The 27209-nt window shown below is 42.3% G+C and overlaps 2 protein-coding genes across 5 annotated transcripts; one reads left to right on the top strand and one right to left on the bottom strand.

Moving 5' to 3' along the window:
• The first annotated feature begins 60 nt into the window (after nucleotides 1-60).
• Nucleotides 61-13583, top strand: LOC106570141 (bone morphogenetic protein 8B). 2 transcript variants are annotated; one of them, XM_045693760.1, is made up of 7 exons: nucleotides 61-1707; nucleotides 4937-5129; nucleotides 5548-5696; nucleotides 5960-6154; nucleotides 6337-6416; nucleotides 6638-6748; nucleotides 11460-13583. In XM_045693760.1, the coding sequence occupies exons 1-7, from the start codon at nucleotides 1137-1139 to the stop codon at nucleotides 11607-11609; spliced, it is 1449 nt and encodes a 482-aa protein (XP_045549716.1). In that variant the 5' UTR covers nucleotides 61-1136; the 3' UTR covers nucleotides 11610-13583. The 2 variants fall into 2 exon arrangements, with proteins under 2 accessions (XP_045549716.1, XP_013997652.2); XM_014142177.2 differs by having other exon boundaries at nucleotides 65-1707; nucleotides 5960-6139.
• LOC106570022 (uncharacterized) lies at nucleotides 7503-10973 on the bottom strand. 3 transcript variants are annotated; one of them, XM_014141911.2, is made up of 14 exons: nucleotides 10653-10973; nucleotides 10335-10441; nucleotides 10180-10251; nucleotides 10007-10090; nucleotides 9749-9895; nucleotides 9579-9659; nucleotides 9306-9455; nucleotides 9136-9185; nucleotides 8946-9015; nucleotides 8758-8844; nucleotides 8561-8659; nucleotides 8359-8439; nucleotides 8164-8268; nucleotides 7503-7591 (listed from the first exon to the last, which is right to left on the bottom strand). In XM_014141911.2, the coding sequence occupies exons 3-14, from the start codon at nucleotides 10216-10218 to the stop codon at nucleotides 7511-7513; spliced, it is 1074 nt and encodes a 357-aa protein (XP_013997386.2). In that variant the 5' UTR covers nucleotides 10219-10251; nucleotides 10335-10441; nucleotides 10653-10973; the 3' UTR covers nucleotides 7503-7510. The 3 variants fall into 3 exon arrangements, with proteins under 3 accessions (XP_013997386.2, XP_013997388.1, XP_045549718.1); XM_014141913.2 differs by lacking the exon at nucleotides 7503-7591 and adding an exon at nucleotides 7771-8027; XM_045693762.1 differs by lacking the exons at nucleotides 7503-7591; nucleotides 8758-8844 and adding an exon at nucleotides 7771-8027.
• Nucleotides 13584-27209: the final 13626 nt, after the last annotated feature.

Genomic DNA, 27209 nt, shown 5'->3' with positions numbered 1-27209 from the left:
TAGGGGGAGAGAGAAGGGAGGAGGCTGTATGGGACACTCCCTCTTGGTGATGGACAACTCAAGCAGTGTTGAAGCGCCCTTACATGAGCTAAACTCTCAAAGGGCACATTACAGTACGCTGACAAACATACTGGCATTGTTCTCCACTTGAAACAGGTGGTTTAGGGGATTTTTGGGGGGAATACAAAAGGATAATACAAAAGCAAGGAATAAAAGACAAATTACTCAACGTGCCAAGGATTTTAAGTAGGAGCTACACAAAGTTTGAGGAAGACATCTGGAAACATCTGGAGTTAGACACAAGTGGGCCAAACAAACAAACAAAGAATGTTTGATGGATAAAAAGTTCCCCAGAATTGTGGATTAAAGAATGAAAGATTGAGAGGTGGACTGCAGATCATTTTTCCACTGAGGATCTTGTTCCTTGCGTTGGATCAGGTTGATGTTTGCCAGCCGACTTTGAGGAACGGCAGGTGTGGGGTGTTTTTCCCCTCATCCTTCTGAAGACAGATTAGACTGAAAACAGGTCTGATTATTTGGTTCTCTTCTCAAATTTCAATGACTACCAATCCTGCCCTTTCTCTTAACTACTTTCAACATCCTTCAAATGTACTTTTTTAAAGGGAGCCATTTCTAAGACCAACGTTTTGTTTTTCATCAGATCATAAAAAAAGTTGTAATTATACCTTTGCTTTCATTTTTGTTTTCTGTGTGTGTCGCATGAGTAGAGTCGTGTTATGGTAGAAGAGAAAAGACAAGCAGTGGTTGGGAGATTAAAGTAATAGAAAGGGCGAAGAGGGGAGATAAACAGAGGGAATTAAAGAAAGTAAACATCTCTGTGTCTACCGTTGATCTAAACATCTCCCATCACAAATCACAGAAGTGCATTTTGTTAGTGACCGATCCGTGATACTTGTAAGACAGTTTGGCATACACAGACAGACGGGACATGCAAATTGTCTGAGACACACACACACCACAGAGGGACTGTTACTGTATATGTGCACTTTGGTGTGCGTTGCAGAGTACTATCTGCTCTTTTGTGGATTGAAGGCCAAAAGAACATAGACCAACCGAAGACTTGTAAGTTAGAAATAAAGAAAATATAAAAGCACCCGGGTAGAGCTTCTTCCACTATGTCAGCGGACACCTTGAAAGATCTATCTCAAACCACAGAGAGCTTGGACAGACCAGATGCCTCCAGAATGTACATCTACACCCACGCCTGCCCATGCACAGGAAGAAGACGCATCCGTGGCAACAACAACAGTACCTACAGACACCCTCTCCAACTCCCGCTCTTCCCTGTGGCTCTCATCCTCGTCCCCTTGCTGCTCTGTCTCTGGGGCCACCAGGCCCAAGGAGTCGTCCACTCCAGCTTCCGCCGCCTCAGCAGCCGAGAGAAGAAAGAGATGCAGAGGGAGATCCTGTCCATCCTGGGTCTACCAGGTCGGCCCAGACCCCATCCTCCCCTCCGACCGCCCTCCTCAGCCCCCCTCTTCATGCTGGACCTGTACCACGCTGTGTCGGCCGAGGGGGATGAGGGAAACGGAATAGGGAATGAGGTAGGGGGACTGGGGTTCGGTGGTCTGGACGGGTTGACGGGCCACGTCAGCCATGCTGCACTGCCTACTCTCAGCACACACATGCCGCCGCTGGGGACGGTGGTCAGTGAGGCCGATACGGTCATGAGCTTCGTTAACCTGGGTGAGCTACTGACCGTTGATACACCTGTACTTTTAAATTCCTGTATTTTAATTGGCCATTACTTTCTGTCTCGTTATCCAATTAGTTAGGAGTTGTTTGTTCAGCCAATGGTCTCCCAGTAGTGTTTTCAAAATAGAGGCCCCAGGGCCTGATCTGGCCCAAAACTTCTCCTGTGATCTTTTACATGTCTTGCAAAGAGCTGATGTAACAGAAAAAGGTCATATAGCTAGAATTTTCAATGAGAAACTACGCCAACCTGGCAACCTTATGCAGAGTTGAACCAGTTCACCTCTCAGGGACAGACTTGTTATCACATGAGAGACTTTTCCTGTGCTGCACCAGCCCAGACAGTAGACCTACTGATGCTTATCTGAAATGGCATAAAAATTAAACATCCTTTTCCCAATTGTTTCCTTCCTCTATCTCTCCTGGAATGAGATCAGAAACCTTGTTACCGTGGGGAAACGTGATTTCATGTTATTTCTCTTCACTACTTTTATAGACATTTTGCGTATTGCTTCAACACTTAATATGCTAGTCTCTCTTCGTATTTCTACAGTATTTGGATGTACATATTGTTTTACTGTACCATATATGACTGTTTTTGTTATATATTTGTGTAATTACAGTGGCTTGTGAAGGTATTCACTCCCTTGGCATTTTACCTATTTTGTTGCCTTACAACCTAGAATTAAAATTGATTTTTGGGGGGTTTGTATCATTTGATTTACACATCATGCCTACCACTTTGAAGATGCAAAATAAAGTCAATACTTTGTAGAGCCACCTTTTGCAGCAATTACAGCTGCAAGTCTCTTGGGTTATGTCTCTATACGCATGGCACATCTAGCCACTGGGCTTTTTGCCCATTCTTCAAGGCAAAACTGCTCCAGCTCCGTCAAGTGGATGGGTTCCACTTGTGTAGTAATCTTTAAGTCAAACCACAGATTCTCAATTGGATTGAGGTCTGGGCTTTGACTAGGCTATTCCAAGACATTTAAATGTTTCCCCTTAAACCACTCGAGTGTTGCTTTAGCAGTAGGCATATTGTCCTGCTGGAAGGTGAACCTCCGTCCCAGTCTCAAATCTCTGGAAGACTGAAACAGGTTTCCCTCAAGAATTTCCCTGTATTTAGCGCCATCCATCATTCCTTCAATTCTGACCAGTTTCCCAGTTCCTGCCGATTTAAAAACATCCCAACAGCATGATGCTGCCACCACCATGCTTCAGATGCGGGTGGTGTTCTCGAGGTGATGAGAGGTGCTGGGTTTGCACCAGACATAGCGTTTTCCTTGATGACCAAAAAGCTCAATTTTAGTCTCATCTGACCAGAGTACCTTCTTCCATATGTTTGGGGAGTCTCCCACATGCCTTTTGGCAAACACCAAACATGTGTGCTTATTTTTTTCTTTAAGCAATGGCTTTTTCTGGCCATTCTTCCGTAAAGCCCAGCTCTGTGGAGTGTACGGCTTAAAGTGGTCCTATGAACAGATACTCCAATCTCCGCTGTGGAGTTTTGCAACTCCTTCAGGGTTATCTTTGCTTCTCTGATTAATGCCCTCCTTGCCTGGTCTGTGAGTTTTGGTGGGTGGCCCTCTCTTGGCAGGTTTGTTGTGGTGCCATATTCTTTCCATTTTTTAATAATGGATTGAATGGTGCTCCGTGGGATGTTGAAAGTTTCACTTTTTTTTATAACCCAAACCTGATTTGTACTTCTCCTCAACTTTGTCCCTGACCTGTTTGGAGAGCTCCTTGGTCTTCATGGTGCCGCTTGCTTGGTGGTGCCCCTTGCTTAGTGGTGTTGCAGACTTTGGGGCCTTTCAGAACAGGTTTATATATACTGAGATCATGTGACAGGTCATGTGACACTTAGATTGCACACAGGTGGACTTTATTTTAACTAATTATGTGACTTCTGAAGGTAATTGGTAGCACCAGATCTTATTTAGGGGCTTCGTAGCGAAGAGGGTGAATACATAAGCACGCACCACTTTTCCGTTATTTTTTTAAACAAGTCATTTCTTTCATTTCACTTCACCAATTTGGACTATTTTGTGTATGTCCATTACATGAAATCCAAATAAAAATCAATTTAAATTACAGGTTGTAATGCAACAAAATAGGAAAATGCCAAGGGAGATGAATACTTTTGCAAGGCACTGTATATGCCTTTCAGTTAATGTTTCACTTGATCTTATTTTGACAATGTCTGGTGTGATGCCTTGAACCACCATTTTAAGGCCATCTAACTCATCGAGACAGTTTCTCATTTTTAGCCCCTGTCAATTGGAATCACCCATCACACACACCCTATCAATCTGAACCAGTCAAGGCCATGCAACCCGCTCAAGAACGTGCGCAGGGGACACAGCTGTAAGGAATTACAGGCCCCACTGACACACACACAGAGAAATGGAGAAAAGGCTCAGAATACTGCAGAAGACCACTCTAAAAATACTGCCCAACCTGTAGTTAGTGGTGTGTCTGTTGAGCAGCTGCTGCGGTTGAAGGCCCTTAGTGTCTCTAATTACTGTACACTACAGAGACCGACCAGGGTTGTTTCTCTGCTTTGCAGGGCTCCCTGTGTGTGTGTGTGTGTGTGTGTGTGTGTGTGTGTGTGTGTGTGTGTGTGTGTGTGTGTGTGTGTGTGTGTGTGAGAGAGAGAGAGAGAAAATATAGCGTGTCTTCAAGTATGTGTGTGTTCATGTACGTAGTCTCGCTTGAGACGCTGCGGTGAGTGACCAGCGCTTGCGTGTCCATCCCTATATTTCTCAGTCTTTCCCCGCTGCCTCTTTCTCTCCCCTCTCTACGTTATCACTATCCAGTCCTCCTTCACTTGGGCTCACCTCGCGCCACACGTCTGCTCCGCTCCTCTCGTTCCCCCTATTTCCAATGACTCAGTCCCTCACCTTCCAATCCTCCCATCTCCCTCCATGCCTTCCCACTTCTGGTGCTCTTCTCTTTCCCTCGGTCTTCTCATTCACACACTTACGTATTAGATGTATTGCTCTTTCGCCTCCCCCCTGCCCTTGTCCTCTCCTGTCCTTCTTGTGTCATGTGGGAATGTCTGCATCATACAATGAGAATATCTCTGTGTTTGTATTAGTCTTTTCAGGGCTTGTTGAGGGGAGTGGAAGTAGTGTAGGTGTGAATATGAGGTGTTGTGCTGTTTACATGTGAAAATGTCAGTGGCCTTACATCGACCTTCCTCTCTCCTCCTCTACCTCAGTGGAGCAGGAGCGGGACCTGCTGCAGCCACGGCCGTACTGGAAGGAGTTCCGTTTTGACCTGACGCCCCTCCCCCAGGGGGAGACAGTCACGGCTGCAGAGTTCCGCATTTATAAGACCCTGACCATGGGCCAGAGGGCCAACCGCACCCTGCACATCTCCGTCTACGAGATCCAACGGGAGAACAAACACAGGTTCCTGCCACTAGATCGACATAATATGTCTATTTAACGCTCTCTCCCTGACATGTTTATAGGATCGGGTTTGGTTTTTGCATGAAAAAAGGATCAAGGATATCAGATAATCCCTTTTATATTCCCCTCACTCTCGTTGAATACTCTGTCTTCTCTCTATACACCATGGTTTGTTGCTGCGGCAAAATGCAATGTTTAAAAAGAATTGCAATTCAACTTGACCTCAAACAGCTCCTGGCAATAGAACTCATTTGGCCACGTTGTGGTCTTGCGAGGACGTCTTGTACAAACTTGGTTCTCGAGAGGGCTGAAGCTCAGTGGCTGTCTCTCTGTTTGTTTGTCTCTACTGCATGGCCATACAACATGCTTTGTGTATCTCTCCAGAGGTTATCTCATGCCACTCCTCTGCTTTCCTCAGAGAGCCAGAGCTGGTGCTGCTGGACATGCAGTCAGTGCCCGCGGGGCAGGAGGGCTGGCTGGCTTTTGACGTGACATCTGCCAGCAACCGTTGGCTCCTGCACCCCCGCAGCAACCTGGGAATCCGGCTTTATGTGGAGACAGAGGAGGGTGAGCCTCATAGAGTTAATACTATGGTCAGGGTCAGGAAATGCTCTGCCGATGGGGAGGTTATTACCCACAATATGGATTTCTTGATTATTATGCCTTTGACTAGAGGCAAGATAACTCAGAATACGACACCAGTACCTGCGCAGTAACACTGTAATGTCATAGTATTTGTAATAGTTTAGTAAAAACATAGAAATGGAGATATGCTGTTTTGGTTTACCTCACGATTATATCTCACACAGACATTGTTTTCTCTCCATCAGACCGGTCCTTGTCAGCTGGGTGGGTAGGCTTGGTGGGTCGAAGGGGCCCCCGCTCCAAACAGCCCTTCATGGTGACCTTCTTCAGGGCCAGCCAGGCCCCCTGTCGCCCCCCACGCGCCCTGAAACCCAACCCCCGCAAGAGGAAGCCCAAATATGACCTGCCCCTGCCCAGTATACATGGTGAGGTCCTACAAGGTTAGGGGACAACACTGGTTTTATATCTTGCTGTGAAGCTTGTTTAATGGCATAGTTCATCCAAAATACAAAATTACTTAGTTGTGTTTACATTTAATTGTGTCTTTATTGTAAATCCAATGCATCCAAAGTGTGCTTTACAGTGTGTCCTGTCTCAAAACATATTGTTTGGTCCCTTTCAGATCACAGCCACGTCAACAGTGGGCGTCAGGCTTGTAAGAGACATGAATTATATGTGAGCTTTAGTGACCTAGGCTGGAAGGTAAGCTTCTGTCTCCCTTAACTACTCATTCTACTGAATAGATAATATCATGAGCTAACATTGTATCACCTTATTTGCTGTAACACACAATTAGTATTTTTAAGGAAGCAAGGCATTTGTGTAGTACGTGCATTGGAGTGTATGTATTTCTGATAGAAATATAGTCTGTTCTAGTCCATCTAATCTTGTCATTCTATTTCTATGGTATTTCTCTCCATTAGGACTGGGTCCTGGCTCCTACGGGTTACTCTGCTTTCTACTGTGATGGAGAATGCCTCTACCCTCTGGGTTCCTGCATGAACGCCACCAACCACGCTATGATCCAACTAGTGGTCAGTATGCACTACTACACCCTCTCTCACATGAACGCTAACATTGGTTTCAGTAGGAAAGACGGTAAATGGCTCAGACATTAATGGGAAATATGGCAGATTGAAAGTAAAATACCCATGTTAACTGAGGCTACGATGGCAGACTCTTAATGTAGAGTACAGATAGTGAGAAGTTACATTCAAGACTGAAGTGGTCGACTGTATACTATATGCCTGCTCTTTAAATGACAGACTGACCAGGTACAACTATGATCCCTTATTGATGTCACTTATTAAACCCACTTCAATTAGTGTAGATGAAGGGGAGGAGACAGGTTAAAGAATGATGTTTAAGCATTGAGACATGGATTGTGTATGTGTGCCATTCAGAGGGTGAATGGGCAAGACAAAAGATTTAAGTGCCTTTGAACAGGGTATGGTAGTAGGTGTATCAAGAATGGTCCACCACCAAAAGGACATTGAACGAATTTGACACAACTGTGGGAAGCATTAGAGTCAACATGGGCCAGCATCTCTGTAGAACACTTTCGACAGCTTGTAGAGTCAGTACAGTATCACACATCACAATACAATGCCATAAAGTGTGGGCCTGTAGTACCTGTAAATCAACTAAACGTTGTTGTTTATTTCCATATCTAAAGAATAAAGCATAATTGTTCATGTAATATTAGCCTCATAACTCCAGGAAGAGGTAATAGTGATGAAATGATCAAGTAAATGAAAAGACAGAGACAAATGCTTTGAACTACTAGTTATTTTATTTCAAAATGTAAAATTCAGTGCAAAGTAATGTAGTGCATTAGTGTCTAGATCCCTGTTAGGTGGCAAAGTGTCATAAGAATCCTGTGGGGAGAGAAAACAAGAGAATACATTAATTTAATGGGTGTTAACTAATCACGTCTCAGCGAAGCACTTCATGTCCTCAAATCCTGAGAGAGAGAGAGAGAGAGAGAGAGAGAATGGACAGAGAGAGAGAGAGAGAGGAGAGAGAGCTGGATGGAGAGAGAGATGGATGGAGAGAGATGGACAGAGAGAGAGATGGACGGAGAGAGAGATGGACGGAGAGAGAGAGAGATGGAGAGAGATGGAGAGAGAGAGAGATGGACGGACAGAGAGAAGTGTGGTCTTTCAGATCTCTGCAGCAGGACTACATGCTGGCCATGAGGTTCTCCAGGTGGTACTCCAGGAGGCTGGAGAGCTCAGTGACCAGAGACTCTGGGTTAAAGTACCAGGCCAGCTGCTGCCCAAACATGTCATCTAGCAGAGCCATCAGCCCGCCCTGAAGAGAACACCACACAACACATAGATAATGGCTCTGAGTTACTAGCTTACCAAGAGGAAGGAGACAATGAGAGTTACTCCCTGTAAAACAGGAAAAAGGAAACTAGGAATAAGGAAGTAAACTCGACTCTTACATTGAGCAGCAGCAGGTATCTCTCAGCCTTTGGCTCAATGCTGGCAGCAGCGGGCAGGAAGGAGTACAGGAGAGCGTACAGACGCTCCATGAACCCACCAGGGTGCTAAAGGAAACAAAGGAGGAGAGAAGAGAAATTGAAGTGAAATTGCCAAGAGAGAGACATGGAAACATGTACCAGTGAGATGCTACTTACCACCATCATGGACTTCTGAGCTGTCATCATCCCAAACATCACCAGTTCAAAGAGGACATCTATCAGGTTAACATGATGGATCTAGGACAAGACAACACATTTGGAGAAAAAAGGAATGATTTCAAATAGATCAGATACTGTGATGTATAAAGACATGCATGTGGAAGAACAAAGTGAGACATGAAAGAGTTAATGAACTCACCTTTGCCTCAGCCAGCTCCCTCTCAATGTCAATCTGCTTGGAGGGGTCACTCAGGTAGTCCACAAAGTCGTTATAGGCACGGATGAATTCGGCCTCGTCCTATCACAAAGCAAAGAGCATTGATGTTAGTGAACAGAAGACATTTCCCACTGAGGACGCTCTCTTTCCCTTGAATGAATAATGAGTTAGTGAGCTACCATGTGGTGGGCCTGAACCAGTGCGCCCATTAGGACCTTTCCTGCCACAAACAGATGGTTCCTGCTCAGGGTGGAACCAAGTAGTGTCTAGAGAAGAGGGAAGAGTTAGGGTGAGACACCCATCTTCCTCTAGGAGACAGACAGAACAAGAAGATACAGAGAGAAAAAATAAAAGTGGGTCCACTCACAGTGAAGGCCTGGCGCAGGGAGACGAGCCTCAGGGCGATGTCCTCCACTCTCTTGGTGGTAAGGTAGAGGCTGTGGGAGGGAGGGAATGGAGCATGTCAACCATTAGAGTCAATGGGGATAACAGCATGGTGACCACTATCCTTCAGCATCTGACAAGCCCAGACTACACAGACATTTACAGGAACTCACTTTAGCAGAGGAACCTCCCTCTCCTCAGGCAGCAGGTCCTCCTCCCAGCCCTACAACAACAGAACAAACATTCAACATCAGTGACCAATGACATGACAAACAATGGGTCAATGGAAGGATCTTAATGCTACTAGTCAATAGAATGTGTAGCTGTGTGTCTAACATCTGACCTCATAGCAGTTGTGGCCCTCAGGCTCTGGCTCAGTGAACTGCTGATTGGTGGGCGTAGAGACGGAGGCAGCCTCCGACCACGCCGAGGAGGAGAGCAGCCCATCCAGCCCCATGTGGAGAGTAGCGTACACCACCGAGACATCAGTCTGCTGCTCCAAAAACACACACAACACACCTGTTTACCACACACACGTTATTAGAAAACAGAGCATATCTAATGCAAAAATACCCAGTAATCTGTATTCTATATACATAGGAAAATGTTTATTTACCTGGTAGCAGCCAAGCGTCACGTCCACAGACGTCTCGTGGCGGAGGTGAGATGCATACTGGGTCACCCTGCCAGCCACATACTGACAGAGAGAGACGACATGTTAAGGCCAAATGGAATAAGTGAAGAAAAGCCTAATCTAATACTATTTCAGTGGTATTTACATTTTACCTGGATCCAAGTGACAGACTGCACCTTGGTGGCACAGTAGGGGATGCCCTCTGGACTAAGCCTGGCTGTCTCCTTGGAGATGGCCCACACCAGTTGAGTCTCCAGGCCTCGAACCCTACTCACATGGTGCATCCTCACCACCACCTGCTGTGGAGAGAAACAACAAAACAACATCAGTCATCGCTGTAACATATTTCCATCAAGATCACATGACTCTGACAATGTAGATTAGGACTAGATAGTTACAAAGACACATACCTGGGATCCCCCACGCATGTAGGTGATAATGGGGCTGATGAACTGGAAAGTCCTCCAGGCTTTAGCCACCGGACCGGCATTGTTCTGCACAAGAGGGGGGTGACATTACAATACATTCAGGTTAGAAACAGCAAACATTGTAACGGTGATGTGACTGTGTGTGGTTCTCTTACCCTGATCACAACAGGCCCACAGTACAGGGGGCTGAACATAATCAGTATCAGCTGCCAATTACCAGTGGCCTCCTAAAGCAGACAACAAAGATTTTCAGAATGAAGATGAGGGATACTTTTCAAACATAAAACCAAAAACTTTCTGAAAAGTGTACCTCAAGGAAAGTCGGCACATCCTCAAGGATGATAGCAGCATCCTGGACATGAAGGATAACTGGCAGCAGTGGCACATCCAATTGGACCTCATCCAGTACAGTTGATTCTAAAATTAGGAAAAGGAATACAAACAAACAATTGTTAGGACGTAAAATGTAGCACGCTAGCTAATACTACTAGCAAAAGTGCATCGTTTAGCAACAATTACTAAAGTTAACGTTAGCTTGCAAGCCTGGATTACAGAAATACACAACATTTCACAAATTACATTGTCAATATTGAATGTGGTAAAATAAGAAGTTTAAAACTCCACATACCATCTTCGAAGTCGCTGTCGCTGTCCACCTCCAGACGATCGCGAACCCTGCAAAACGGAAAAAGACAAGAAAAACAAGCCACAAATGAATTTGAACAACCTGTCGACGCAGTAGGCCGCGACGTCCTCGCACTCTCTCCGTCAATGTTGAAAAGCACCCGGGCATTTTCCAGTCGATGTTTCAATCTCAGGTCTCAAAAATCAGTCAAGGTTGTTGTTGTTGAACAGCAAATTCAGGTTCCTTGTTTTCGAACAGAAAACGTTCAATAGAACGCCGATATGTTCTAACGGTTAGATGTCTCATGGCAACACATATATTTGAAAAGTGTTGTTTACAAAATTGACAGCTGTGTTGCCATAGAAATGGGTTTGGAACTCTATGCTTACCGTTAGAATCCTATACAGTTCCTGGTCATCATTCTAATTCTATTGACCCTATTTTGTCTAGAGAGGCTTTCCTATGTTGTGTGTATAATGTAAAATAAAAGACCAAATGTTTTTTAAGTCACTAGCTAGGTCAATGGCCCATTGAAATGATTTAGCTTGTTTCATGGAAGTTGTTGTTGAACTTCTGAAAGTCTAGGCTTTGGCTCAGTGGGCTATAAAGTCTTGTGGAGCACAGACAACCTGGGTTAAAACATATTGACCACATTCAGACAAGGGGGGCGAAGCCACAGCCCACTGAGGTAGGAGAGCACTGAAGCATCTGCATAATAATAATTCATATGTCTTTTATAAACAGGATATTATCATTGATTATATCAAAGTATATGTATGAAAAAGTCTGATTGACCTTTTTTCATGGCAGGTTCACCTTTTGAAGCCAGATGAGGTTCCCAAAGCGTGCTGCGCACCCACCAAGCTCAGTCCCATCTCTGTACTCTTCTACGACGACAACAACAATGTGATCCTAAAGAAGCATCGCAACATGGTGGTCAAGACCTGTGGATGTCTGTGACATCTGTGGTGGCCCATCTATTCTACATCATTTTAATAAACCTCACTACCATTGTTCCAAAAGATACAAACAGGGTAATATACCTTGCAGCCAGGAGTTAATATCAATAATCTGGCAATATGAGGATAAATAGTATGTATCTACACTGAACAAAAATATAAATGCAACATGCAACAATTTCAACGATTTTACTGAGTTATAGTTCATATAAGGAAATCAGTCAATTAAAATATGTTCTTTAGGCCCTAATCTATGGATTTCACGACTGGGAATCCAGATGTGCATCTGTTGGTAACAGATACCTTTTTAAATGAAGATAGGAGCGTGGATCAGAAAACCAGTCAGTATCTGGTGTGACCACCATTTGTCTCATGCAGCAGGACACATTTAATTTAATACATTTTTGTTCTTTTTTTATTTAACTAGGCAAGTCAGTTAAGAACAAATGTTTATTTAAAATGTCGGCCTACCCCGGCCAAACCCAACGACGCTGGGCCAATTGTGCGCTGCCCTATGGGACTCCCAATCATGACTGGATGTCATGCAGCCTGGAATCGAACCAGGGACTGCAGTGACACCTCTTGCACTGAGATGCAGTAACTTAGAACGCTGTGCCATTCGGGAGCCCACATCTCCTTAGCGTAGAGTTGATCAGGCTGTTGATTGAGGCCTGTGGAATGTTGTCCCACTCGTCTTCGTTGGTTTTTTAAAGTCGCGGGAACTGGAACACGCTGTCGTGCACATCGATCCAGAGCATCCTAAACATGCTTGTGAGTATGCAGGACATGGAAGAATTGGGAGATTTTCAGCTCCCAGGAATTGTGTACAGATCCTTGCGAAATGGGACCTCGCATTAACATGCTGAAATATGAGGTGGTGGCGGCAGATTACTGGCACAGCAATGGGCCTCAGGATCTCATAGCGGTATCTCTGTGCATTCAAATTGTCATCGATAAAATGCAATTGTGATCGTTGTCCGTAGCTTATGCCTGCCTATACCGTAAACCCACTGCCACCATGCAGCACTCTGTTCACAACATTGACATCAGCAAACCGCTCGCCCACGCGACACGGGATTCATCCTTGAAGAGCACACTTCTTCAGCGTGCCAGTGGCCATCGAAGGTGAGCATTTGCCCACTGAAGTCAGTTATGATGCCGAACTGCGGTAAGATCAAGACCCTGGTGAGTACGACAAGCACGCAGATAGCCTTCCCTGTGACAGTTTCTTACAGTTTGTGCAGAAATTTTTCAGTTGTGCATTCCCACAGTTTCTTCAGCTATCCAGGTGTCTGATCTCAGACGATCCCGCAGGTGAAGAAGCCGGATGTGGAGGTCCTGGGCTGGCGTGGTTACACGTGGTCTGCGGTTGTGAGGCCAGTTGGATATTCAGCCAAATTCTCTAACGACATGGTAGAGAAAGGAATATTAAATTACTTTGCAACAGCTCTGGTGGCCATTCCTGCAGTCAGCAGGTGGATGGATTATGTTGGAAAAGGAGAAATGCTCACTAACAGGGATGTAAACAAATTGGTGCACAACATTTGAAAAAAATACTATTTTTGTGCATATAGAACATTTCTGGGATCTTTTATTTCAGCTCATGAAACATGGGACCAACACTTTATATGTGGCGTTTATATTTTTGTTCAGTATAATATATTGATTTTGAGTATGAGAATGGTATATGAATAACACACATTGCCTCCTTCATAAAGAAGGATCTTCACATTCGACTTATAACCATACTAAACTCTTAAACTATTCAAATCTACAGTAATTCAGATAATTCCATCACCTTTTGTCAATTATTCTATGTATCCAATCAAAGCTGTAAAGTACTGTGACATAAGTGCAATGCTAAATTTCTACCCTTTTGATGGCTATGTTGTCTTGTTGAACCATGAATTTCTCATTGTCTCTTTTAGATGTACTACACATGGTTCAATTAAAACACTAAACATATGGACCATAAGTTTGTGCATTTCTTTAATTCTACCTGTAACCAGTACACGTTAGTAGCAATGGAAAATGTCAAATTCAATTATTTTGCCGTTTTTCTATGTACAGAGGATCCAATACACAGGAATGTGTCATTGTCAACATATTTATGGAGGACTGTGTACTGCTATATTTGTAATAAAATAAACTAGAATATTTATTGCAGAAGTGAGAGTAAATGCCAGTGAACACAGACCTCCAGAAACTGATTGACACTCCTATCCTAGACAGTGTCACCACTCTTCAGCTACATAGCATTGCAGTATATTGGAAATACATTTGAAAATACTTGTAAGTATGCATTTGTCAGGTATCAGTATAGACGGAATGGCGTTTAACTTGCATTTGGAACTAACAATTTTCTGCCAGCATTACAAGGCATACATATTCTCACACACAGACAAAACGTATTCACTGCTTTCCTTCAGAATGGATCAAATAGGCAGAGGAAAGCTTTCATATATATTTATACATTTCTTGGAAATGGTCAAACGCAAAATACAATTGTTACAACGTGGACCTGGCGACTATCAAAAGTGATTTTGGCACTGTTTCGACCAGGGCCTTTTACAGGCAGAACAAGGCTCAGTCTTGGGCAATTAACAAATCCTTTCCACTATGACACCATTCTCAAAGAAAGCAGAAATGATTTGCACAAGTGTATAGGAGGAGGTATAGAAAAGAGTTGGGCGTAAAAGTAAGACAGCGGTACACAACTGAGAAAAAGTTGCAAAAACAGTAACACCGTTACACTTTTAGATGTGTAACAGTCTAGATGTTATTGAATCAGGTATTAATGAAGGAAGCAGCATAGGGAAAAGAGATGTAGGTAGAGTGGGCTGATATAATTAAGATGGGTGCTTCCACAGAGTCTGAAGTTGAGGGGTGATTGGACATAAAAGATGGGGTGCTGGTGTGCTTCTGCCCCCCATTTTAGGTCATTGTCACACAAATATTCCCCCACCCATGTCCAGGGGTCTCAGTATTTTGTCTCTTGACGCCATTAAGTTCCAGTCGCAGCGCTCTAATCGTGGTCATCGTGTGTCTGTGAATCACAACATGAAAGGCAATGAGTGACAACATATCCACATATTGAGTCATACAAAATACAACTTTAGCATGGGGAAAGAGTTTGCTTCTAACATGTATACTGGGAGTCTGAATGATGAGAGCATCTTAACTCAGCTGTAGGTCCATTGTGTGTGTTGGTCTTTTAAGCCTCAACATCATCCAGCTCTGGGGGCATTGGGGACTTGGGATGCTTGCTCTCAAAGTGCTGCTTGAACGTCTTCGGGTCCGGCATCTGCGTCTGTAAGGGTCAGGTAAGGAACAGAGGATATCAACAACTGTTGGCTGAGACTGAATTTTCAGGTGATAAACAAAGCAATAAAATGCACCAAAGTACAACAGATCACACAGGCCAGTACAATTGGACTAGACACGAAGAGAAATCTAAAAGGTAGGGATGTCAAACGTTCAGGCTGCTGTACAGACTATGGAGGCTCTAGTCTAGAGCACCTGGTTAAATTGTGTTTGAGTGAGAAAGAGATGTCATTGTTGCAATAGTTTGCAAGTGGGCAACAAACTACATGACCAAAAGTATGTGGACAGCTGCTCGTCGAACATCTCATTCCAAAATCATGGGCATATGGCGTTGGTTCCCCCTTTGCTGCTATAATAGCCTCCACTCTATTGGGAAGGCTTGCTGCGGGTACTTGCTTCAATTCAGCCACAAGAGCATTAGTGAGGTCGGGCACTGAATTTAGGCAATTAGGCCTGGCTCGCAGTCGGCGTTCCAATTCATCCCAAAGGTGTTCGATGTAGTTGAGGTCAGAGCTCTGTGCAGGCCAGTCAAGTTCTTCCACACCGATCTCGACAAACCATTTCTATATGGACCTCGCTTTGCGCATGGGTGCGTGCTGAAACAGGAAAAAGCCTTCAAACTGTTGCCACAAAGTTGGACGCACATTGTATGCTGTAGCGTTAAGATTTCCCTTCACTGAAACTAAGGGGCCTAGCCCGAACCATGAAACAGCCCCAGACTATTATTCCTCCTCCACCACACTTCACAGTTGGCTCTATGCATTGGGGCAGGCAGAGTTCTCCTGGCATCGGCCAAAACCAGATTTGTCCGTCAGACTGCCAGATTTTGAAGCGTGATTCATCACTCCATTGAACGCATTTCCACTGCTCCAGAGTCCAATGGTGGTGAGCTTTACACCACTCCAGCCGACACTTGGCATTGTGAATGGTGATCTTAGGCTTGTGTGCGGCGACTCGGCCATGCAAACCCATTTCATAAAGCACCTGATAAACAGTTCTTGTGACGTTGCTTCCAGAGGCAGCTTAAAACTCGGTAGTGAGTGTTGCAACCGAGGACACAAGCTCCCGTTCTGTGAGCTTGGGCCTACCACTTCACGGCTGAGCCATTGTTGCTCCTAGACGTTTCCAATTCACAATAACAGCACTTATAGTTGACGTTGGAAAGGTGGAGCCACGTTGAAAGTCACTGAGCTCTTCAGTAAGGCCATTCTACAGCCAATGTCTGTCTATGGAGATTACATGGCCCTGCGCTCGATTTTATACACCTGTCAGCAACGGGTGTGGCTGAAATAGCCGAATCCACTCATTTGACGGGGTGTCCACATACTTTTGCATATATAGTGTATTCTATCGTCTTAAATGGACATGTTGAAATATTTTCCATAGTAAATTGTATATTCTGCTAATTTCCCTAATGTGGACAGTTTGTTTTAATAACTTATACAAGCCTGCATTTCCCCCCCCCATAAAACTTTGTGGAATTACACATCCATTTTACCTCAGATTGTTGATGCTGGTATAAAAGTTTAGAGTTTTCAATGATGACATGTGATTGATTGCTTAAAACAGATCAATATCTTTGGTTTTGTACTGATGATTTAGTCACACGCGCTGGGTTATGCAGGACTTAGAAATGCCACATAAATTAATGAAATGGCACAGAAAATTAAACACGGTCTCTCTATAAAAGTCGATGGCCACACATGAATACATGGATTTGACACTCAAACTATCACTTAACACCCAATTAGCCATGGGGTGATTGGTGGCTAATCGGGTGCACCAGCGTGCTTAGTTTATAAACATTTTCATCCCTATAAAAAAGTATATAAGAAAAGTGTGCTTTTATGTTATGGGCTTTACCATTACATTTATGAGTAAATTATGGATTTCATGATGTAAAATGTTTAATTATGATTCAACAAGAAGAGAGAAGTGGGAGTCATGTGAATAGGTTTTTTATTTATTTATTCTTAGTTTAAAAAAAACAACTAAATCAAGAATTGATTGAGCAGAGAATTCCACCCACTTGCCCCACAACCACAGGTGAGTAGATTCTACTATGCAGGAATGTCCCAAATGGTGGCACACTATTCAGTACTACCTAAAAGTATTACCTAAAAACCTTAAAATGTTAAATAGGCATGTGTTTTTCATTTATAAAATTTACTAAATTGGAATTAATATAACAAATGTACATTTCCAGGATACAAAATGGAATAAGAAATACACAGAAATCAATGGTTTTATAGGTGAAATGTTAGGTTTAAGTTTTAGTCACTCCTTATTCCTATATAGGCAGGTGAAATATATATGGATAGTAAAACAACATGTTTATATTCATAATGGCAGTTGTGAAAATGTCTCAGGTCAATATATGAATCTATGCTGTCAGTAACATGAAAGACTAATGCCTTTGACCTGTTCATATAGTATGGTATATTATTACATAAATACTCTGTTTTTGGAATGGGACTGTAGACATATAATTGATGTGGGACACTGAATGGCATTAGGGTTATTTCTGTTCCCATTCCACAGGGAATACCAGTCTATGTGCCAAAGGCTGGGAGCAACATAGGGGGGGAATGTGCTATTACTTCTCCACTGATTAACTGACCTGGAATCAGTCGGGATATGTGTATTTCCATGGGGGGACTCCTGGTCATCATAGAAGGCCAACAGGAGCCAGTACACCTAAATCACCTTTTACTAAGGCCTTAGATGTCTGTGTTAACCCAGAGCAGTACTCTAATATTCATCTTCAGTTAAAGTTTCTGGTGAAGACCTTTTTAGATGAGAAACTTCTTAAAAAGACCCTTAACAATGACATCAAGTTCTAGATCGGATGCACAACAAGAGAAAACGTGGTTGTGGGTGGACAACCCACCTCTAGATGAAAAGATCAGATATTTTGTATTCAAATAGTAATGCATTTACTTCAAATCACAACTCACTATACATAAAGCATGATCATTCAGTTAAATATTGCTGCCATGTACACTACCGCTCAAAAGTTTGGGGTCACTTAGAAATGTCCTTGTTTTCCATGAAAACATACATGAAATGAGTTGCAAAATTAATAAGAAATATAGTCAAGACGTTGACAAGGTTATAAATAATGATTTTTAATTGAAATAATAATTGTGTCCTTCAAACTTTGCTTTCATCAAAGAATCATCCATTTGCAGCAATTACAGCCTTGCAGCCCTTTGGCTTTCTAGTTGTCAATTTGTTGAGGTGATCTGAAGAGATTTCACCCTATGCTTCCTGAAGCACCTCCCACAAGTTGGATTGGCTTGATGGGCACTTCTTACGTACCATACGGTCAAGCTGCTCCCACAACAGCTCAATAGTTGAGATCCGGTGACTGTGCTGGCCACTCCATTATAGACAGAATACTAGCTGACTGCTTCTTCCCTAAATAGTTCTTGCATAGTTTGGAGCTGTGCTTTGGGTCATTGTCCTGTTGTAGGAGGAAATTGGCTCCAGTTAAGCGCCGTCCACAGAGTATGGCATGGCGTTGCAAAATGGAGTGATAGCCTTCCTTCTTCAAGATCCCTTTTACCCTGTACAAATCTCCCACTTTACCACCAAAGCACCTCCAGACCATCACATTGCCTCCACCATGCTTGACAGATGGCGTCAAGCACTCCTCCAGCATCTTTTCATTTTTTAATGCGTCTCACGAATGTTCTTCTTTATGATCCGAACATCTCAAACTTATATTTGTCTGTCCATAACACTTGTTTCCAATCTTTCTCTGTCCAGTGTCCGTGTTATTTTGCCCATCTTAATCTTTTCTTTTTATTGGCCAGTCTGAGATATGGCTTTTTCTTTGCAACTCTGCCTAGAAGGCCAGAATCCCGGAGTCCCCTCTTCACTGTTGACGTTGAGACTGGTGTTTTGCAGGTACTATTTAATGGAGGTGCCAGTTGAGGACTTGTGAGGCGTCTGTTTCTGAAACTAGACACTCTAATGTACTTGTCCTCTTGCTCAGTTGTGCACCGGGGCCTCCCACTCCTCTTTCTATTCTGGTTAGAGACAGTTTGCGCTGTTCTGTGAAGGGAGTAGTACACAGCATTGTAAGAGATCTTCAGTATCTTGGCAATTTCTCGCATGGAATAGCCTTAATTTCTCAGAACAAGAATAGACTGACGAATTTCAGAAGAAAGTTATTTGTTTCTGGCCATTCTGAGCCTGTAATCAAAACCACAAATGCTGATGCTCCAGATTCTCAACTAGTCTAAAGGCCAGTTTTATTGCTTCTTTAAATCAGGACAACAGTTTTTAGCTGTGCTAACATAATTGCAAAAGGGTTTTCTAATGACCAATTAGCCTTTTAAAATGATAAACTTGGATTAGCTAACACAATGTGGAGTGATGGTTGCTGTTAATGGGCCTCTGTACACCTATGTATATATTCCATTAAAAAAAAATCTGCCGTTTCCAGCTACAATAGTCATTTACAACATTAACAATGTCTACACTGTATTTCTGATCAATTTGATGTTATTTTAAAATGGACAAATTCATTTTACTTTTCTTTCAAAAACAAGGACATTTGTAAGTGACCCCAAACTTTTGAACGGTAGTGTATATTGTGATGTGTTTTCCATGACTGACACGGCACACAAATACTGGGGAAATCATGAGGGTTATTTACCCCAAATGTTTATTTATTTATGTTACCATCTTTCTACCCTAGCTTCTGGTATGGCAATGAGCCTGATAACTGGCCAGGAGAAAATGTAGAAAATCTCAATGCTGAAGACTGCTAGAATTGGGTAGTAAATACCAAGTTTTGTTTTGTTGTCAACTGTGATACGCCTCAGAGAATAATATGAGACAATCTTACAGTGGGGGGAAAAAAGTATTTGATCCCCTGCTGATTTTGTACGTTTGCCCACTTACAAAGAAATGATCAGTCTATAATGTTAATGGTAGGTTTATTTGAACAGTGAGAGACAGAATAACAACAACAAAATCCAGAAAAACACATGTCAAAAATGTTATAAAATGATTTCCATTTTAATGAGGGAAATAAGTATTTGACCCCTCTGCAAAACATGACTTAGTACTTGGTGGCAAAACCCTTGTTAGCAATCACAGAGGTCAGACGTTTCTTGTAGTTGGCCACCAGGTTTGCACACATCTCAGGAGGGATTTTGTCCCACTTCTCTTTGCAGATCTTCTCCAAGTCATTAAGGTTTCGAGGCTGACGTTTGGCAACTCGAACCTTCAGCTCCCTCCACAGATTTTCTATGGGATTAAGGTCTGGAGACTGGCTAGGCCACTCCAGGACCTTAATGTGCTTCTTCTTGAGCCACTCCTTTGTTGCCTTGGCCGTGTGTTTTGGGTCATTGTCATGCTGGAATACCCATCCACGACCCATTTTCAATGCCCTTGCTGAGGGAAGGAGGTTCTCACCCAAGATTTGACAGTACATGGCCCCGTCAAATGATGCGGTGAAGTTGTCCTGTCCCCTTAGCAGAAAAACACCCCCAAAGCATAATGTTTCCACCTCCATGTTTGACGGTGGAGATGGTGTTCTTGGGGTCATAGGCAGCATTCCTCTTCCTCCAAACACGGCGAGTTGAGTTGATGCCAAAGAGCTCCATTTTGGTCTCATCTGACCATAACACTTTCACCCAGTTGTCCTCTGAATCATTCAGATGTTCATTGGCAAACTTCAGACGGGCATGTATATGTATTCTTGAGCAGGGGGACCTTGCGGGCGCTGCAGGATTTCAGTCCTTCACGGCGTAGTGTGTTACCAATTGTTTTCTTGGTGACAATGGTCCCAGCTGCCTTGAGATCATTGACAAGATCCTCCCGTGTAGTTCTGGGCTGATTCCTCACCGTTCTCATGATCATTGCAATCCCACGAGGTGAGATCTTGCATGGAGCCCCAGGCCGAAGGATATTGACAGTTCTTTTGTGTTTCTTCCATTTGCGAATAATCGCACCAACTATTGTCACCTTCTCACCAAGCTGCTTGGCGATGGTCTTGTAGCCCATTCCAGCCTTGTGTAGGTCTACAATCTTGTCCCTGACATCCTTGGAGAGCTCTTTGGTCTTTGCCATGGTGGAGAGTTTGGAATCTGATTGATTGATTGCTTCTGTGGACATGTGTCTTTTTTACAGGTAACAAGCTGCGGTTAGGAGCACTCCCTTTAAGAGTGTGCTTCTAATCTCAGCTCGTTACCTGTATAAAAGACACCTGGGAGCCAGAAATCTTTCTGATTGAGAGGGGGTCAAATACTTATTTCCCTCATTAAAATGCAAATCAATTTATAACATTTTTGACATGCGTTTTTCTGGATATTTTTGTTGTTATTCTGTCTCTCACTGTTCAAAATAAACCTACCATTAAAATTATAGACTGATCCTTTCTTTATCACTGGGCAAACGTACAAAATCAGCAGGGGATCAAATACTTTTTCCCCCCACTGTAAGTGCATGAAACAGTATCTTGAATTTTGCTCTGAACACAAGTATTTAAAAATATTTTTAGCTAGCGTTGATGAGTAGAAACTGTATTGGTGAGTGGGGTACAGGAGATTCCTGCTCATTTTCTACATACATTACAACTTTCATATATATTTTAAATATTATGGTGTAACACAAACCAAATGTATAACTCAGCCTGGCAAAAAAACCATGTCGGATATCTTCCGTTCACGCAATGTCTCTTTATAGCACACCATGTTGATTGTGTTTTGTACACATGCATTTCTGCTTTTCAGTGTTTCTAGACCTAAGGTTTGAAAACAAGAATGTTGTGTGCATACAATATCTAAACATCTGGAATCCATTTTTATTAATAAAGTATGTTCAGCTTTATTTATTTTTTATATTACCTACATTAGTTCAGGGACAACAAACTAGAGATGACTGGATAGCTATACAGTACACTTCTGGTGATGTATCAAGAATATTGAAAAGGTAGGAAATTCAATATGTTGAGAGTTGACTCACAGCCTAAAAGTTACAATGTATTAAAGTTTGATTAGTGTCACCTTACCCACTACAAGTGTAATACATGCAGCTTTGCAGTAGACTGAGTGGTCACACTATTCATTGTTAGATTGGTAAAATGGAGCCTCATTCACACTTACTCCTAACATCTTGAAGAACCACTCTTTTCTGCACCTATGGTGCCTTCAGAAGCTATTCTTACCCCTTGACTTGTTACACATTTTGTTACTGTTTGGAGTGGGTTTGGCACTCGTCTAGTTTGGTCTGGTTATTTTCGATCGCGGCTACTAATGCCTGAGGAGGGCCTACAGCCTGAATTCAAAATTGATTAAACAATTTTTTATTCTCACCCAACACCCCATAATGACAAAGTGAAAACATGTTTTTAGAAATCTTAGCATATTTATAGAAAATTCAAGACAGAAATATCTCATTTACATAAGTATTCACAATCCTGAGTCTATACATACATTCACCTATGGCAGCGATTACAGCTGTGAGTCTTTCTGGGTAAGTCTAAGATCTTTGCACACCTGGATTGCACAATATTTGCACATTCTTTTAACTCTGTCAAGTTGATCATTGCTAGACAACGGATGATCTCCGCATGTGTGGTTCCCACCGTGAAGCACGGAGGTGTGATGGTGCTTTACTGGTGACACTGTCAGTGATTTATTTAGAATTCAAGGCACACTTAACCAGCATGGCTACCACAGTGATATGCCATCCCATCCGGTTTGCACTTAGTGGGACTTTCATTTGTTTTTCCACAGGACAATGACCCAAAACACCTCCAGACTGTGTAAGGGCTATTTGACCAAGAAGGAGAGTGATGGAGTGCTGCATCAAATGACCTGGTCTCCACAATCACCCAAACTCAACCCAATTGAGATGAGTTGGACCAGAGAGTGATGGAAAAGCAGCCAACAAGTGCTCAGCATATGTGGGAACTCCTTCAAGACTGTTGGAAAAGCATTCCAGGTGACTACCTCATGAAGCTGGTTGAGAATGCCAAGAGTGTGCACAGCTGTCAAGGCAAAGGGTGGCTGCTTTGAAGTATCTAAAATATATATTTTAATACTTTTTTGTTACTACATGATTCCATGTGTTATTTCATAGTTTTGAGGTCTTCGCTATTATTCTACAATGTAGAAAACAATAAAAATAAAGAAAAACCCTTGAATGAGTAGCTGTGTCCAAACTTTTGACTGGAACTAAGTATTCACACCCCTGAGTCAATACTTTGTAGAATAACCTTTTGAAGGCGATTACAGCTGTGAGTCTTTTGGGGTAAGTTACTAAGAGCATTGCACACCTGGATTGTACAATATTTGCCAATTTTTTTTTATTCTTCAAGCTCTGGTGAAGTTGATTGCTGATCATTACTAGACAGCCATTTTCATGTCTTGCCATAGATTAAGCCGATTTAAGTCAAAATCGTAACTAGGCCATTCAGGAACATTCAATGTCATCTTGGTAAGCAACTCCAGTGTAAATTTGGCTTTGTGTTTGACAAGCAGTCCTTGCTGATAACAAGCATACTCATGACTTGAAAGCCATCACCATGCTTGAAAATATGAAGTGTTTTTCATGGTTCGGGCTAGGCCCCTTAGTTCCAGTGAAGGGACAATCAATGGTACAGCATACAATAACATTCTAGACGATTCTGTGCTTCCAACTTTGTGGCAACAGTTTGGGGAAGACCTTCTCCTGTTTCAGCATAATGCCTCCATGCACAAAGCAAGGTCCATGCAGAAATGGTTTGTCGGTGTGGAAGAGCTTGACTGGCCTGTACAGAGCCCTGACCTCAACCTCATTGAACACCTTTGGGATGAATTGGATAATCGCCCAACATCAGTGCCTGACCTCACTAATGCTCTGGTGGCTGAATGGAAGCAAGTTCCCGCAGCCATGTTCCAACATCTAGTGGAAAGCCTTCCCAGAAGAGAGGAGGCTGTTATAGCAGCAAAGGGGGACCAATTCCATATTAATGCCCATGACTTTGAAATGAGATGTTTGACGAGCAGGTGTCCACATCATTTTGGCCATGTGTACCTTTCCCCATCTTCATAACTTTGTCAATATGACTTGACCATGATCTGACTATCCAATGTTACTCCTAGGAGTTCAACTTCTTCAATGGTCACACCCTTTATGAAGTTGAGGTTTAGGTCTAAGAGAAGGCTTTGAACCAAATACAATGATTTAAGTGTTTGATGTATTTAAAAACAGGTTTGTTAATTACCCATTCTGACACGGACTAACTCCTTGCTAAGTCTCAGTGAGCTTACTGGCTGTAGGTGCTGATTTGTAGAGTGAGCAATCATCAGCATACATTGTCATTTTAGCTTCTTGTAAGACAATTGGCAAATTATTTGGAAAAATAGAGAAGAGTAACGGCCCGAGGCAACTGCCCTATACATATCTGATGTTAGGAAAGCTTCCATTGAAGAATACTCTGAGTTCTATTGGATAAGTAATTCTCCAACCATGTGATGGCAAGTGATGTAAAGCCATAAGTGAGTTTTTCAATAAGAAATTATGATTAATAACATCAAGGCTGCACTGAAATCTAACAAAGTTCCAACTATCATCTTATTATCCATTTATTTTTTGCCAACCATCTGAGTCAGCGCAGTACAAGTTGAGTACCCTTCCCTATATGCATGCTGAAAGTCAGTAGGTAACTTGTTCTTTAAAAAATAGCATTGTATTTGTTCAAACACAATTTTCTCCATCAGTTTACTAAGAACAGGCAGCAAACAGATTTGTTGGCTTTTACTGAAATATCAGTCCTCCAAGGGTTGGCCATTGCGATGCATTTATACTACTGTTGGCCAGTAGGGGGCAGTGAGACGTGTTCACTTCGTAATGGGACTATATGCGATCCTGCACCTGTGTGTTCTCATAATTGATAGAACCTTTGAAAGAGATGCCACGTTCTCCCGTTTCAACATTTATCCTGCGTTATAGGAACTATTATATGCTACACCAGCCCCAACCTGGGATCTGTAAAAGGTGCTTTAATATTTTTAGGTAGTGGAATTACTTCAGCTACTTTAGGCTTTGGGTAAAGATATCCAAATAGGGGTGGTTAATACAGTCTGCTACCATTCTCAATAGTCTTCCATCTAGGTCATCTATACCTGGTGGGTTATCATTATTGATGGATAACAATAGTTTTCCCATCTCTTCCACACAAACTTGACCAAATTCAAAACAGCAATACTTCTTTCATTATTAGATCTTCAATACACAAATAAATGGTTCACTGTTCACTGTTTTAAATTCCCTTCTGTTTGTCCACTTTACCAGCGAAATAGTTATTGAAATGATGGCTATATCAAAAGGTTTGTTATAAATGACCCATCAACTTCAATGGAGATTAATTGGCTTTTCTGCCCATAATATAATTTAAGGTGCTCCAACGTCTTTTTTCATTGTTTGTCATTTCTTGTTTTGGTAATACAACTTCTTTGAAGTTCAGTCACAATTTCTCCATTTAGAGCATGTCACCCAATCAGCCTGACTTGTTCGCCACCTTTCTTTGCACCATAAAATGTTTTAATTTGTCATCGATGAACAGGCACTAACAGTTCTGTTTCTTAACAGGTGCATGCTTGTCAACAACTGGCAAGAATCATTTTACAAATACGCTAAGCGCTGCATCTGGATTCTCCTCGTACACACCAGACCAACACATTTTTTACATCTTCAACAACATTTATGATCTCATCACTTTAGGCCCTGCATTTGGTACTTTGACTTTACTTGTTATTGCCACAATGTTATGGTAGATAACCAATCAATGTTCAGGTCACCAAGAAAATACATTTGTTAGTATCAGAGGCCTTATCTAAAATCACACATTCTCCAGATACTGAGTTTGCACTTGGTGGCCTATAGCAGCACACATAAAAGAAGAGGCTTCAGATGAGGCAGGGGAACCTGCAACCACAGCACTTCATTGGTCATGAGATCCTTTCTGAGCTTTACAGGAATATGACTTTGAATATATACAGCAACACCTTCCCCGTAGAAATTCCTGTCTTTTCTATAGATCTTATATCCTTGTATTCCTACTGCTGTCATTTAGGTTAGTATTGTTGAGTAACTGATGTTGATCCATTCTCAGTTCTCTTAACCATTCAACTTTGTAATCGTTTTTAAAATCACCATTGGCCTCGTGGTGAAATCCCTGAGCAGTTTCCTTCCTCTCCGTCTACTGTTAGGAATGACGCCTGTATCTTTGTAGTGACTGGTTGATACAAAGCCTAATTAATAACTTCACCATGCTCAAAGGGATATTCAGGATCTGCTTTTTACATTTTTTTTTTTTTTACACATCTTCCAATCGGTGCCCTACTTTGCGAGGCATTGAAAAACCTCCCTGGTCTTTGTGGTTGAATCTGTGCTTGAAATTCACTACTCAATTGAGGGGCCTTACAGATAGTTGTGTGTGGGGTACAGAGAGGAGGTAATTATTCCAAAATCTTGTTAAGCACTATTATTGAACACGAGATTAGTCCATGCAACTTAATGCGATTTGTTAAGCACATTTTTAGGCCTGCCATAACAAAAGGGGTTGAATACTTGACTAAACAAATTTCAGCTTGACATTTTGTATTGTTCTACAAACAAAATCCCACTTTGACATTATGGGGTATTGCATGTAGATCAGTGGCACAATCTACATTTAATACATTTGAAATTCAGGCTGTAACACAAAATGTGAAAAAAAAGTAAAAGGGGTGTGAATACCTTCTGAAGGCACTGTATTATGGGGGAAAGTATTGTTTATCTAGTAATACACTGACCTGGACAGAGTCGGGATGACTGTCGTCTCCATGGGGGGGGGGACACCTGATCATTATAGACAGCCCAGAGTAGCAGATAGCTTTGATGCTTAACTGACAATGTAATGAATTGCATCTACAGCAATTCCATTGCTATTCAATTCCTAAGTCGTAAGCAAAATTATGCATTTTCTTTAATAATTTAAGGGTATTTTACTGTGTTTAACTAATAGTATATAATTATGGGTGGACAACACCTCTAGGTCCAAATAAAAGGTCAGAATATTAGTTTATTTTAAATAGTACATTTCAAGTATCACATTTGCTAGCATTGATGAATGAGTATTAAAGGGGTTTGTGAGCTGATGACTGAAGTTCTACTGTAATACTGCTTTGCTATGTTGTAACTAATTGCTTTCTAAAACTGACTGACAAAATGTATCAGAGATCTTCACTTTGAGCATGCTTCTTAGATTGAGTTCAGGCCTAAATAATAATAT

Source organism: Salmo salar, chromosome ssa14, assembly GCF_905237065.1.
Source record: "Salmo salar chromosome ssa14, Ssal_v3.1, whole genome shotgun sequence".
NCBI lineage: Eukaryota > Metazoa > Chordata > Actinopteri > Salmoniformes > Salmonidae > Salmo > Salmo salar.
Note: the sequence above shows the minus strand (reverse complement) of the source record. Positions and strands in the feature narration are given on the sequence as shown.